General features: G+C 38.4%; 1 protein-coding gene across 1 annotated transcript in view; it reads left to right on the top strand.

The window, feature by feature from the left end:
* The window catches only part of SPOCK1 (SPARC (osteonectin), cwcv and kazal like domains proteoglycan 1), a gene marked incomplete at both ends in the record, with an annotated part of 271,603 nt that overhangs the window by 150,502 nt on the left and 107,200 nt on the right, over nt 1–13,901 (top strand). The window contains one exon of the mRNA XM_080353189.1: nt 7,729–7,843. Coding sequence (XP_080209315.1) covers nt 7,729–7,843 — 115 coding nt within the window. The remainder of the gene's footprint in view (nt 1–7,728; nt 7,844–13,901) is intronic.

The following is a 13,901-nucleotide window of genomic DNA, read 5'->3' as shown; positions in this document are numbered from 1 at the left end:
TTTTTGGGTCTGTTTTGCCTTCAACTTCCTGGGATATGCAGAAACACACCCTCAGGTATAACACAGACAGGGACAAACTATCACATTGTGGGAGTGCTTGAAATTTAGAGAAGCATTATGGCACTGATGCCAGATCATACATTATTGAACCGATGCCAGTGTTCTGTACTTGCACGTTGGTTGAACCTTTGCCTTGCAGGCAGGAGAGTTGTTTGTGAAAAGTGCACCTGGTGTTCGCTGAAAAACAAAGTGAGTATTTGACAGATTCTTTTTTTTCCAGTGGAGGCTTTTTTTTTTCAGATTTGGAATAAAGTGTTAAAAAGATAAATATACTAACTAAACATGCTTAAGTATATGAAGTATTTAAAATCTGCCATCTGCCCCAGTGTAGGGAAGTATTTGAGATACATTTGCGGTATATTGAGATATAAATTATAATGATTCTTTGTCAGAAATCAAACTGGGAGCTTCTCTTTTATGACTGTTTAGCAAATCAACTTTGGACTTGTACATGTCTCTTTACTAGTTGCTAGCAAATACCTGTACTGATGATTGCAGTGGATGATCACATCCACCAATGGAAACACGTTTCATAGCTTACAGTCCTATCTTTTTTTTCTTATTTTGACTGCATCAGATTTCTGTCCATTTGTCGAGGAAATTCATTTAAATACTTGGGTTCTTATCCTTCGCTTCAGAAAGGAAATCTGTAGAGTTCTGTGAAGCATCTTTTGCCTTGGATGGCCCTTAGCAATGTCAAAAGCAATTATACATCACTTATAAGAAATGATTTTTGAGAGTGCCTGGAAAAATTAAACTAGATGTTTCTGTGCACTATACTAATGTCGTCAGCCACTCCAATGTTGGGGTACTCCAAAAGGAAAATATAAAAAAATACTGTGAAATGATGGAATAAATGCTGACAGTTTGAGATGTTACTGTTTAACTACCTTGAGAAATTCCATTTACTGAAAATAATTCACATACATGTTTGAAACATTCAGGCCTACGGTAATTAATTTTCAGCTGAATTGATTTCTGCATGCAAATTGCTGTGAGTAATTATGCAGAGAGGGAGTATGTGAGAGAGAATGAGAGACTTAAATATCTGAGCTTGTTAACTCAAGACATGTTCTCCCCTAGACTTGGGGGACAGTAACACCAGTATTCTCCCTAATAGACCAGAATGATTTATGCCAAGACTTGCAGAATCAGAATAAATACTATTGGTAATTATTTGCAATTGATGGGGGTGAGTGGGTGTAATCTGTTATTAAATATCTTTTTTTTTTAACCCAGAATTATTAACAATACCAGCTCTGAGAAGAAATGATACAATTAGCTCCATTAACCAATATAGCTGTTCAATATGGCCACTTAACCACCTGTAGAATAAGAAAATCTGGGGCAAAGGTATAGACAGAACCCTTCTGAATGGGGTGATCTCATGGCACTTGGAATAAACTCCACCAACAGTCTAACCTCAGCACATGGATTGCTTGGAGTTTACCTCTGGAGCACTGAAAACTACTGTGTTTTCACAGAGAAGCAGAGCAATGTTCACCTGAGAGCTCTTTAGTTCAATACGTATGGCCATAAATTCATCGCCTGCTTTAAAGCCGAGTCTAAGCTCTAATTGTTGAGGGAAAGTCTATAGTTTATTGCAAATACCCGAAACATTAAAACCAAAATTCTTTTTACCCATCATGTGTTGAAAACATGACTGTTTGCTAGTGAATATATAGTAAAATTTCTCTAAGTGACTTCTTGGCTGCTTTGATCACACTTTTCTCTTTGGCTGTCACGCTGCTGTAAGTGGAGATAAGATACTGATTTGAAAAAGTTGTCTCTAAAATCTGAAGTTTGACATTAGCTGCAATTTGAGGCAGGTGAGGAGTCAGCCTTCCACCCAGAGCAGCTTGTGTTGGCAGATTTCTCATCCCCCCACCCTACTGTTGACTTGTACGGCCTGGAGCTCTGCTTTCCTTCTGGTGCTTGTTTTGAATTCTTGCTGGAATCAAGTAATACACAATAATATTGAAATGCACATCTGTAATGTAACGCATCATTTAATTGAGAGGCTTTGTTCTATTATCAATCTCTTTTGTCTTAAAATGTGCACAAGGATCTGTCTTAAAATGTGCACAAGGATCTCTGCATCGAAGACAGCAGGTTGCATTTTCAGGTTCATCATACCTTTCTCAACAGATGTTCTTCTTTTCTCATATAGTCAGAACAGTTCCAAGGGGATTGCATAAAAGCAACTGTTCTTGACATTTCATTATGCAGAAGTATTTTTGTCATTGAGTGATCATAGTACTTATTGTCAGGCAATTTCAAAAACAAAAACCACAGTATTTACATAATGCCATTCCTTTTTGATTGTGTAGTTTGTTTCAGCTCCACTAAACAGCTATGAGCTTGAAATTACTCTCTTCCCCCCAATGAATGGTCATAAAAACAAAATCAAGCTCATAAATCTTGCTGTGAACTAGTTGTACAGTTTCTGCAGGATTACACATCCGTTGCTGCAAGACATTGAAAGTATTTATTTGTTATCGCTCTTTTAAAGTCAAATGTGTGAAAAATAAATTTACTCTGTTGTGATTAGCACAATGACCCACAGCTGCAGCATATAGAGTTACAGTCTTAGAGAGCAACTTCTCTCTGTACTGCCATTGTCTGAATTAAGGAGCTTCCTCCAAGTCATAAGTCTTCTTTTACAATGGTTATATATAAAAACATGAAATGTAATAGAAAAGTATCTCAAATACTGCTGTTAGGTCTTTGTCCAACACTGATTTATTTATACTGCAAATACACAGCCCCTGGTGAATAATACAGAGAGGGGAGAGAAAAGTGTGTACAGTTCATAAAGGAAGGTTCTCTGGGGTTTGGGGTGGAGCTGGTGTTTGTAATTCTCTTGATATTGGCAAGAGATGTCAATGTACCATTAGGAGGTTTTAATGGTCTGCTGCAGTCCCTGGTGTTTATTGTTTACCAATTATTCTAGTATCTCTGTGAGGTAACCACAGAAGATTTATAGTTTTAATAGGGAATTTAGGCTGCTATGCATAATAAAAGCTTGACTAAAAAAAAGGAAAGCAAGTATTTTGTCTCTTAATGACAGGAATTCTGATTCTGCACCTGCGTTTTGTATAAATGGGCCTGGCATAGGCTTTGGGTCACTGCATACAGATGAAATCCTTTCCCCTTTGCAGTGCACTCAGCTGACCTGTAGATTACAATTTTCCTATAGAAATGTGGTGGCCAATGAAGCAGAAACCTTAGACCATCTGATGACTTCTTCCCTTGTGCTCTGCCAGAGCGGAGGAGACTTCAGAGCTCAGGGTACCAGGATAGCTGGCCAGAAAACAAATGTCATCTGCAGAAATATCTAGGTGTAAGTGAGGGAGAGTAAGACATTTGAGCCAAGATAAAAAGCCATAACTTTTAAATTTTCCCAAGATAAAAAACTTCAGAAGATGTTTGTACTGCAAGATGTGCAGTAATATATTTCCCTATATTTCAGCCAGCTGCCTCCTGGGGTGGATGCTTCCCTTGGAGACCAACTGTGCAGAGGTTTGAACAACATGAGAAAAGTTCAGGACAGAAAACTACGGAGCCCAGACTCACAAAAATATATGCAGGGAGCCTGAAGTGGGTGTTCAGCAAAGGATTTATGTTCATGTAAAACCCTTCATTCCAATCCTGGCTGGACAGATATCCCTTCCAAAAATTTTAGACCAATCCTCGGCCACTGTCAGGTAAAATTAACCAACCCTATCCACCTCACCTTCAGGCTCAAGTCTGAAGAAAAAGTAGAAAAAAGTTCATATGTTACAGCCAGGCTTAAGGCAATTTTGCTATTACTACGTAGACAAACCTGAGTAACTACATGCAAACTGTTTAACATAGAAAAGGAATGGCTGTAGTTTTCCTTTCAAGCTGATAAAATAACATTTTTATAATAAAAAGCTTCAATTTTTTTTCTCGCTCCTCTTCCCACTTTATTTATTTGTACTTTTGGCTCTTCATTTTCAAAGATTTCATACTCATTCCTTTAGGACAGAAAGAACTGTGATGACAAATATGGTTGTTATGTTTCATCTTACTCCCAAGGGTCTTTTCTTCTGCAGATGATGAGCATCTGCTCCTACTCATGTAGAAATATGATTAACAAAGCATGATCTTTGATTAGCATATTTCAGAAATTGTTTCTTATTATGAGCTCTCCTTAGGGCTTGTGTTGCTTAGCAGTAGAACAACCTTCCAGACTTATTTAACATGTCAAGGAACTTTGCAGACTTATAAATTCCTGTTTTGACCTTTTACGTTCATATGGATCATGCATTCTGCATAAGTGGAAAAAAAATCAAGGAATAATCATGGGGTTTATTGGTGTCTTCTGGCAAAGCTCACAGTTTTGCTTGTATTTAATAAACTTCCTTTTGCTGCTTTGAACTGTATGTAAGGGCTGCTCGTAATGAATAATAAATGATGCTGCTGTAGTGTGTTCCATTTAAGGATTTTTGTGAGCTTTTCCACCATGAATGAAATAATTCCTCCAACACACAGGTGGGGAAAAGCTTTATTTATTATTATTGCTAGCATTATTATTCTTTTCAGATTTTACAAGCAAGACACTGAGGTAGCGAGAAGTTGAGACCTGATTTAAAAGGAGAAACTTTTCTACTTCCTGTGCTTCAAACTGATGATCATTCAACAGTGTTTTGCTTTTTCAATAGACAATTTTTTTACTTGCAAAACATTTCAAAGTTGTATTTCTTTTATCAGTAATGTATTGTGTGATGCTCTTTCAGAATGTACACACTTCAGATGTATATGCGTTTTTATTGCCTTAGAAGATGTAAGGAGTTCCTGAAGTGGATATAATTCTTCAGTAACAGTAAATTTTACAATGAAAAAATGCTAAGTATTGAAACTGTGCATGATGTCACACAGACCATGTGGGCCTGAATCTTGTTTCTCTTATTCATGCCAAACCAGTATTGACTTTCAAGGCCAAACCCACATCCCCCCTTCCAGAGGCTCTGGCTGATAGCAAACTCTGAGCACCAGGCCAGAGGGTGCTCTCCAGCAGCCCGACGAAGTTGGCAGCCATTAGCCCTGGGCTCCCAGCCAATTTGCACAATGTTTTCTGTTGATGCAGCATTTTGCATCAAGGATGTGTCACCAGCAAAAAGAAGACAACGTGCATGTGCTCCAGTAAAAGAGCAAGGCCAGCTGCAAGCCAGCAAAAGTTCTGGTCATTAAATTTTTCTGTGTGGATGTGACCTTTGAATTACATCAGCCCACTGAATTTATAATCTGGTGACCCTTCATGCTCCAAGTGGCGTTTATGTCTTAAAGGCTTTGCAGAAGGAGGGCGCTCACTCTGCTTTGCGGTTTAAGAATATCTAGGTAAGACAGAAGGGAATTGTGCTTTGCCATTTCCATCCCTCTCAGATACCTGCCTCAGTCTTTAACTCGGTCTCCAGTGAGAGAATTAGTAAAAGGATTAAGAAGGTATATCTCACCCGTGATGTTCTGGGAATGTAAGAGCAGGGGCTGGGCTAGTTCTCTTGTGTCTGTTAAACTGATTTTAAAAAGACACCAAAAGGCAAAACACCCCTGAAGATCATTTTCAGCCTTTGGTTTTTGAGTGGGACAGCCCCTGAAACACCACCAGGGTATTTTTCTAATGGCAACCTTGTCTACGGTGCAGGAAACAGATTGTCTGTTCTCCCTCCTTGCTCACTTTACCTTTTGTATCAATTTTAATGGCTCTAAAAGAAAAAGTTTTAAACGCTCGTGTCTTTCACCAAAAGCATTCCACTAAATACAAATGCATTAGAGAAGCTCAGTTGCCCATCACAAATGTGTAAGGGGTGTTAATGTGATTGGAGCTTGTAGGTGTAGCTGTATAAACCAACACCAAGCAGCTGCAGCAGTTCAGCGCTGCAGGGAAACAGAAGCATCCTTTGCTTGTTGGAAGTACCTTTGCTGTCATATTAAAAAATTTGGTACATACAAACCTGAAACTTCCTCTACTTCAAACAGTATCCTTTAAAAGTTTCTCTGATCATTCAGTACAAGTGGGAAACTCAGTTATCGCAATGTGCAACAAGAGCTTCTTACAGTCCCAAAATGAAACTAAAAGTTGCCCATTTCCACGAGTGTTCCATTATGTGGAGAGGAACGAGAGAGGTAAAATGGGATTTGAGGACACACTGAAAAGAAACAGAAAGTCAAATCCATGGCAAAATAACATCCAAGATAAAGCTTATCTAAAAATAACTTCTTAAACAAAGGTGAAATTTCTCTGTATGGCTGTGACTTCCTTTCTTCTGCAGTATTTGCATAACCATTTTTTGAGTATTTCTAATTCATCCTGGCAAATATGTCTTATTGCTGATCTTTAGAAGCATCCTTTTGTAACAGAATGAATTTAGATAGACGGCATTTCAAATGGGACTTGATTGCAGAAAAGTATTTGTAAGAGATTTTCTCAGGTGGCATCAGTGCTCTAATTGGAGTAGTATCCAGCATAGCACTGTATCACTCCTCTTTTATTTCAAAGATTACCAAATCATCCTCATTTAAGGAAACAGGCTGCAGAAACTTGGCAGGAGCAGGCAGACGTGCACAATGGCAGGACGACAAATACTGTCTTGTTGCTGTTGAGCTGCTCTAAGGACCAGGAGGCTGCTCCAGGGTCTGCTCCAGTGCAGACAGCACCAGCACCAGCATCTTCTTGCCTCTCTGAAGCAGCAGCTTGTTCTTCTAAGTTCAGCCTCTCTTGCTCCCTTTGGGTGCTAAACAGGATGATCCCAAACTACATGCTAGTTTTAGCACATCAAGCTTCTGATGCATGCATCTTCATTTATTTAAGGAGAGGGGAAAGGCGTGTGCCATTCTAGTAAAGCCTAGTGCAATGTGCCATGTGCTAATTTCTTCATTTAGTGTTAGAAGATGTTATTGTGTATAAAGAAAAATATGAAAGGGCTTCTCAGACTCTTGCTATTCCTTTCTGAGTGTGTTTGTTGCATCTGAGGAAAATGGTTCATCACAAGTTAAATGGGGATCTTTGCAGGAGCCTCCTGCTAGAATATTGGCAGCATATCACTGTGCCCTGTCAGTCTCCAGCTGCCCTTTTCAGATAAGCAAGGCGTGTGTGTGTGCATGCATGTTGTGTCCTGGCTAAATTCCAATTTGGGTATTTTTTCTTCTGTCTGCAATCCTTTAAGTTCATTTGCATTGTCACTAGGGTTCAGCATTATTTACTCCTTCAAGTCCACTGTTGTGCTGACAGTTATACAGTATCTGTGAAATTAATTTTATTAGTGTCAGTTATTAGATAACTTCTAAAATACTAGTCATTTTTGTTATTTGTGAGTGTATTTTATTCCACCATAACTTTTCTATGAAATAAACAGCATGATAGAGATTATTACACCAGAACTTCATCCAAAAGTATCATGTCTAAAATTTATGTGAATGCCAAGTTAGATCACTCATCAGAGTCTTTAAGAACTCCATCTATCTTTCTACTTAAACATGTCTATTTAACATGCAGTTTGTAAACAATGGCACATACCATAAAGTGGCAAAGTATTTATTCGCTCAGATATGGGAGTGTTCATTCTAACCATTTGTCATCTGTCTACCAAGAGATAACTTGATATTAATTTCTCACTTTCATTTTAAATGTTTGGTTTTTTATAGCCCTTGATCCATCCAAAGATCCATGTTTGAAGGTGAAGTGCAGCCCACATAAAGTGTGTGTCACTCATGACTATGAAACTGCTATTTGTGTAAGTCGCAAGCAGCTGGTACACAGGTAAGAAAACTTTATGTTGTTTTTCTTCATAGACATCTAATATGATAAGAAATAAAATGAGAAAACTCCAAAATGAACATAAAACCCCATAATTTTAAAACACTCCTTTAAAGTCTAATTTACATTTTTTTCCAAAACCAAACAGAAGTTTTATTATTTATAACTGAGGCTATTACAAAAATATTAACTGGAACACAGTGCACCCTGTAGGATGACATGCAGAACGTTCTTCCAGGTCTGGGAATGGTTTTCTTCTCCCAGAGAGCAGTAACGATGTATATTTTATCTGAAAACTGTAATATGAAATGAAAATGTTAAATCAGAGACATGTACAGTTCCAGTAACTTAATTGGAAGTAATTAAAAAGAGATTAATCAAGAATTTTTTTAACATGTATCAACACTCTGCTTCAATTTGGTAAAGGACTGAAAAATGTTGGTGGACTTTTGTAGAGCATCTCCCTGGGGAGTCACATAATTACAGAAAGTCCAGATGTGATTGTTGTATGACTGTATGACTGAATTAAGAGCAAATGAAATAGCTAATATGTTAAAAGTTTTGGCCGAGGTGTTCAAATTAGACCACAGAATTTCACTGAGAGGAGATTTGACTAAATAAAGAAAAGCCTGTTGAGTATAGGTTGAAATATGCTATGAACAATGAAGATTGAAGAAATTTACTTACAAATTTAGAGAAAGGAAACTGGCATTGCTCTATTTTGGAAGTAGAACAAGTAGAACCAGTAAGGAAAGTGGTTTTGAGTATCTCCAGAGTCTCTCTGAGTCAAGACCCAGAATAAAACTGAAGAAATAAGCCCCTCCACTTGCCAGCAGAAGTCAAATAAAACCTGTACTGCTGTAATGGTCAACTCTGAATGGCTGGTCTGTACTTTAGGAAAAATATGTTGAATCTAGGGGCTGGCTCCAGTTTCTTTCCCTATTTAGCAGGGAAACAAAAATTTGCCCGTATAAACTCAGGTCCCTAAATGTCATTGTCAGCTGAGATTCTATTTCCACGACTGTTTAAGCCAAACTAAATTCAGGATGATTTGATTCCCATGTACAAGTATTACATCTCGTATTATCTCCTACCTGGCTGAGGAAGCTAATCGAGTTAAAAAAAAAAAAAAGATCTTTGATTTATAATACAAAGTTAACGATGTAATGTGCATGAGGCAGTATGGTTTATCTTTGGTTTTCAATGTGGAATGAACCTTGGAAGGATGTTAGGAGTATGACAATGTCCAGTGCTTACATTCTAATGACATTTTGGCATTGTGTAGCCTACATTTTCTAGTCAGGATGGATCTGAATCATTTCTTTATATAGTGGTCCTGATGATACATCGACATAGATGTTGAGCCGAATGCTTTCTGAGCTATTTCTGGTATTTAATGTCCCAAAAGTGGTCAAAATGGTACAGTGTAATGGTATACAGGAGGAGCTGAATATCCCTTTTTTCCAGAAACCAGGCTGTGTTTCATGTGATCTCTCTATGCTTCCTCTGTTGCCTGCAGCTATTTCAGCTAACCTTTGAGGAGCACTCTGACTATGGAGATGAATAGAAAAGTATTGAAAACTTACTTTGAAAATTCTCCAAACAATTTCCAGCAAGTTTTGTAATGCTGAAAGAACTACTGCTGATGTGTGATAGTGGCACATATGTCCCCAGAGTGTTTTTATTCTCAAAATATCTGGCTCCTCTTGTCTCAGAGGGTAGACACGTCAATGAGGAGAGTAACTAGGCCAAATTCTCTGCTGATTTGAATCAATGGAGCAACACCACTATTTTTTGTCTTTCCTCCCACAACAGTCTGGTTTTTTTTTGTGCCTGACCTGAATACTGCTGCACATCTGACTCCCATCATAGTTAAGACTGTTAATCGGGAGCAAATGCATTACAAGAGGTGGAGTTACACCTATTTAAAACCAGTGAAAGCCTGAATTCATTAGCATAGGCGCATGTGTAGTAAGAACCATCAAATAACATAGCACCATTTTGATTGCTTTGCACATCCACAGTGCTTTTGCATGTGCTCAAAAGGATTTTCCATTTCATGCATCATTATCAACTTGCTGTAGTGGCTTTACAAAGCACGTGAGCTCAGCAAAAAGTAATCAGGAGAGCAACATCTTGCATTATTGCTGAGGCTTCCAGACAGAGCTACAGCGATTTGCATCACCTGATTAACTGGCCTGCTGAAGAGTTGCAGCACAAGGGAACTGTATTTTTCCAGACATAGCATAGCTAACTTTGAAATCGGCAGTGACAACACAACGCCATTGCTGTTTCATTTCCTTTGTGCTGGAATGCATGCTTTTTAAACCTCTGCAGGTGTAAAATTGACTTCAATGAAAACTTGTTATTTTACATTTCCACAGACCCTGGCTGGGTGATGGCTAACTCATCCTGTAAAGCGTTTGGGCAGAGCAAGCCTCATTTAGAGTAAAACTCTCACATCTGACACCATGGCTGTCAAGTATTTCACCAACAGTGCTGCGGCTTTGATCCTGCCCATGGTGAACCCTTGGGATGTGGGACCCTCTGCCCCACCTGTGAGGACACGTAGGGTGGGGTCCATGGGAGAGCAGTTCATGGTGCCAGTAGGTTGGTTTTGGGGTCCCCAGGGGTGCCAAAGGAGCCTGTTGGAAGTCCCAAGGCCCATGGCCAGCCTGACCTCTCCGGTGCAGCCTCCTCCTTCCCTCCCCTCCACAGTCACCTGGTGAGCAGCCCTGGGCCTTGAAGATAAGCGAGAAGATGTCTGAGAGGTATTTCAGACAGATAATAGTGTTTTGTCAGCACATCCTCTAAGGCATTTACAGTACAAATTGGACAGGGCATTAACAGAAAAGGCAAGGCGGAGCAGTGATTGAAGAGTGTGTAAAAGATAAATTTGAAGGTTCCTTCTTATATGCTTAATAGTCCTTGGACTAATGATAGAGCCTTATGAAATCTTTTGTGTGGATTAAAATCCCTTTGAAATTGGACATGATCTATGAGGAAGAGTATTTATTAGTTCAGTTTTGCATGAAATGTAGTAATTACCATCTCTGAAAGATTTCTCATGTATTTGCAGCCCTGTTTAAACTTCATGCCATTTGTCTCTGCTGGTGTTGCTTGTTCAACTGATGGGAAGGACAGATGTCACTCTTGGGCTTTTTTTTTTAAAAGAACAGAATGAGAAAAGAGGATTGATGTAAAAATAATGGGCTTATTAACATGTCCAGGGTTTACAGCTTTGTTCGGTCCATTTAACTGGCGATCACCAATTAGTTCATCGCTGCAGTGTATGTCACTCACAAAGGCAATCAAGCAATGTCTCTGCTTCTCTGCTGTGACTCAGAAATCCAGCTATTTACTCAGTATTTCTTCAGTACTTTTGAGGCTACTGCTGCTGACAAAAGAGGCCACTACTGAGTTCCTCATGATTTCTTTTTCAAGATCTGGACAAGTTCCCAGATAAAACATCTGTTCTTCTAAACTACTCATCAAAGGTTTGGTCTGACGGATGTGGCAGTGTTGGCAACTACGCATATCCACAATGAGAAGACAAATCTCCCTCTCTTTCCTTACAAATCCTGGGGCTGATACACCATTTCTGGGTAGGAAGGACCCTGTTGAAAACAAGTCCAGTAAAACATCCCCATATGTGAAACTGAGCATTTTCATACCACTGCTATGTGCTATTTGTGTGCTTCAAATTGTATCCAAAAGGGAATTCACAAATGAAGAATATGAATATACTAATAACATCAGTTTGTTCCCCGATTAGCCTTGCTGTGTTCATGGCTTTTTTCTTTTCTCTTGTTCATTTTCATGCTGTTTCTGAAAATAATTGTTGTTCATTTGTGTATTAAGTACAATTTGAGGGAAAAAGCATATCCCAAAGGGAACTTTCCAAAATAACATTGGTCAGCTTCCTGTTGGCATATTTATCAGTGTTAATTGTATCTATTTTGCTCGTACATATTTTCTTGAAAGGGCTACCACAAGCAGCAAGATGTGAGAACCCAGACAGTAATAGGGCAAGTTTATACTTTTTTTTTTTGTCTTTTCCATGGAGACTATCCAACTAGTGTTTCTAGTAAGCTTTATGACTTCTGAATGTTTCCAAAGCTAAATGTCACTATTCCTAATTTCTCTGCAAATCCCTACTTTTCTTTCAATTTGTGGTAAAAATCAAGAGGGAAGTGATGTGACTCCCTAGCAGGGTGAATTCTCCCCCATTTCGTTGAAGTACTGATGCTTTTTTGTAAGCTGGCTGATGCCAGAGGGGCAAAACTATGCAGAAAAATTGGAAAACCTGCTGTAAAAATACTGACCCTTCAATTAATTATTAAATCTTAGCTGAGGAAAAATGCAGTTACTTTGGGTTGTGTTGCAGAAGAGCACAGTTTTTTCATCTGTATTGGGTAGGCAGAATATCAAAAAAATGTGTTCTAGGACATCAAAGCCTTACTAGAGTGATAGGGTTCCTTAACTTTAACGGTGAGAGGTGGGAGTCCACTGAATAATTTAGGATAATACAGCTCTATAATAGAATAATTAAGAAGATTAAATTGTTAATGTGTGTGTTGGATGCAGAAAATATAAATATTAACATTATTTTTCACATACACAAGGGTTTTTTGGAATTTCTGGGATGAATTAATTCATGGTTGTGAGTTAATTTTTACTTTTACAAATTTGTTTGTGGGCAACAAATGAATTCTTTTGTTGATTAACATTTTCAGAATTAAGAGAAGTGCCCAGTTCAGAGCAAAAGTAAAATCTTTCAACCATCGTTTCAGAAAAAAAAAAAATAAAGCTGTTTCAAATTTGTTGGATTAAAAAAAAATCATGCAAAATATCCACCTCTAAAGCTGAACATTGATTTCTCTAATCTACTGGCATAGATTTTTGCTTCAGAAGAACGAGCATTGAAATATTTGATTAAACACACAAAAACCAACAGATTGCATTAGGATTTTTTCAAACAAATATATTGTACTGGGGAAATCGCCAAAATTTAGGCTTATTATTCCCAAAGGTACCTCTAACAGAATCTTGGAGAATTATTTTAATCCTCTGTGAATGGAAGTTCTAGACATGAACAGGGTGGAGTAAATGGCATTATTTTTGTAATTTGTAAACTACAGTGCATTACTCTGTAAAGACTATTCTAATATCTAATCACTCATGGTACATTGCACAATTTAACTGTAGCTCATGCTGTTTGTGCAGAAAAAGAAATGAGAATCCAGGAAAATCAAAGAGAGAGGGGCCTTTGAGGTCACAGCCAAGTACATCACGTAATGTGATGTCCCAGTGATGTGTGCAGGTCCTTAGGGAAAACTTGAAAGCTTTTAAAAGTATTTCATCTCTGGACTGCCTGCAACAAAGGCAAGCCTCTGCTACAGTGCAGAAACTTGGTATTTTGCAGCAGACAATAGACACGTGGAAATCAGGTATGTTTGCTTTTCTTATATGGCCTGAGTTGCCTTTTAATAAGACAGAGAGCTCATGACATGATGTGCCATCAATCTACAAGTGCTCAAGGGGACCGCTGAATATTAAAAGAGAACAGCATAAGAGTCTGCCACTATCTTTTATTCTCCATTATGGTTATTTTTAAAATTTGGATTATGAAAATTATGATCTAAGCATGAACTCCCAAAGGTCAATAGCTTTTCCTCCAAGACAGTCTCCATCTTTACCAGCCTGGGATTCAATCCAAGGATGCTTAAATATTGGAACAGCACTCACTGGTTTTAAAAGCAAATATTACCCTACTGAACAGGCTAATCTGTAAACTGTAGATCTCATTCTCCAAGTGGTCCATTTCTCAGTTTCAGCTCTGCCTAAGGTAGATTGCTTTTAGCTAAAAAGACCATAGGGAGAGTCTGTGGAAGCACCAGCTTTCATCGGTCAAGATGATAAGAGATAGTTCTGTTCTGAATCATAGACTCGTAGAATCATATTGGTTGGAAAAGACCTTTAATATCTTCGAGTCCAACCATTAACACTGAGAGTAGTCCACTTGCTGCCAGGAGTTTCTGCGCAAAAATCCTCCAGTTTA

The sequence above is a fragment of the Nesoenas mayeri genome, assembly GCF_963082525.1.
Source record: "Nesoenas mayeri genome assembly, chromosome: 14".
Classification (NCBI taxonomy): Eukaryota; Metazoa; Chordata; class Aves; order Columbiformes; family Columbidae; genus Nesoenas; species Nesoenas mayeri.
Note: the sequence above shows the minus strand (reverse complement) of the source record. Positions and strands in the feature narration are given on the sequence as shown.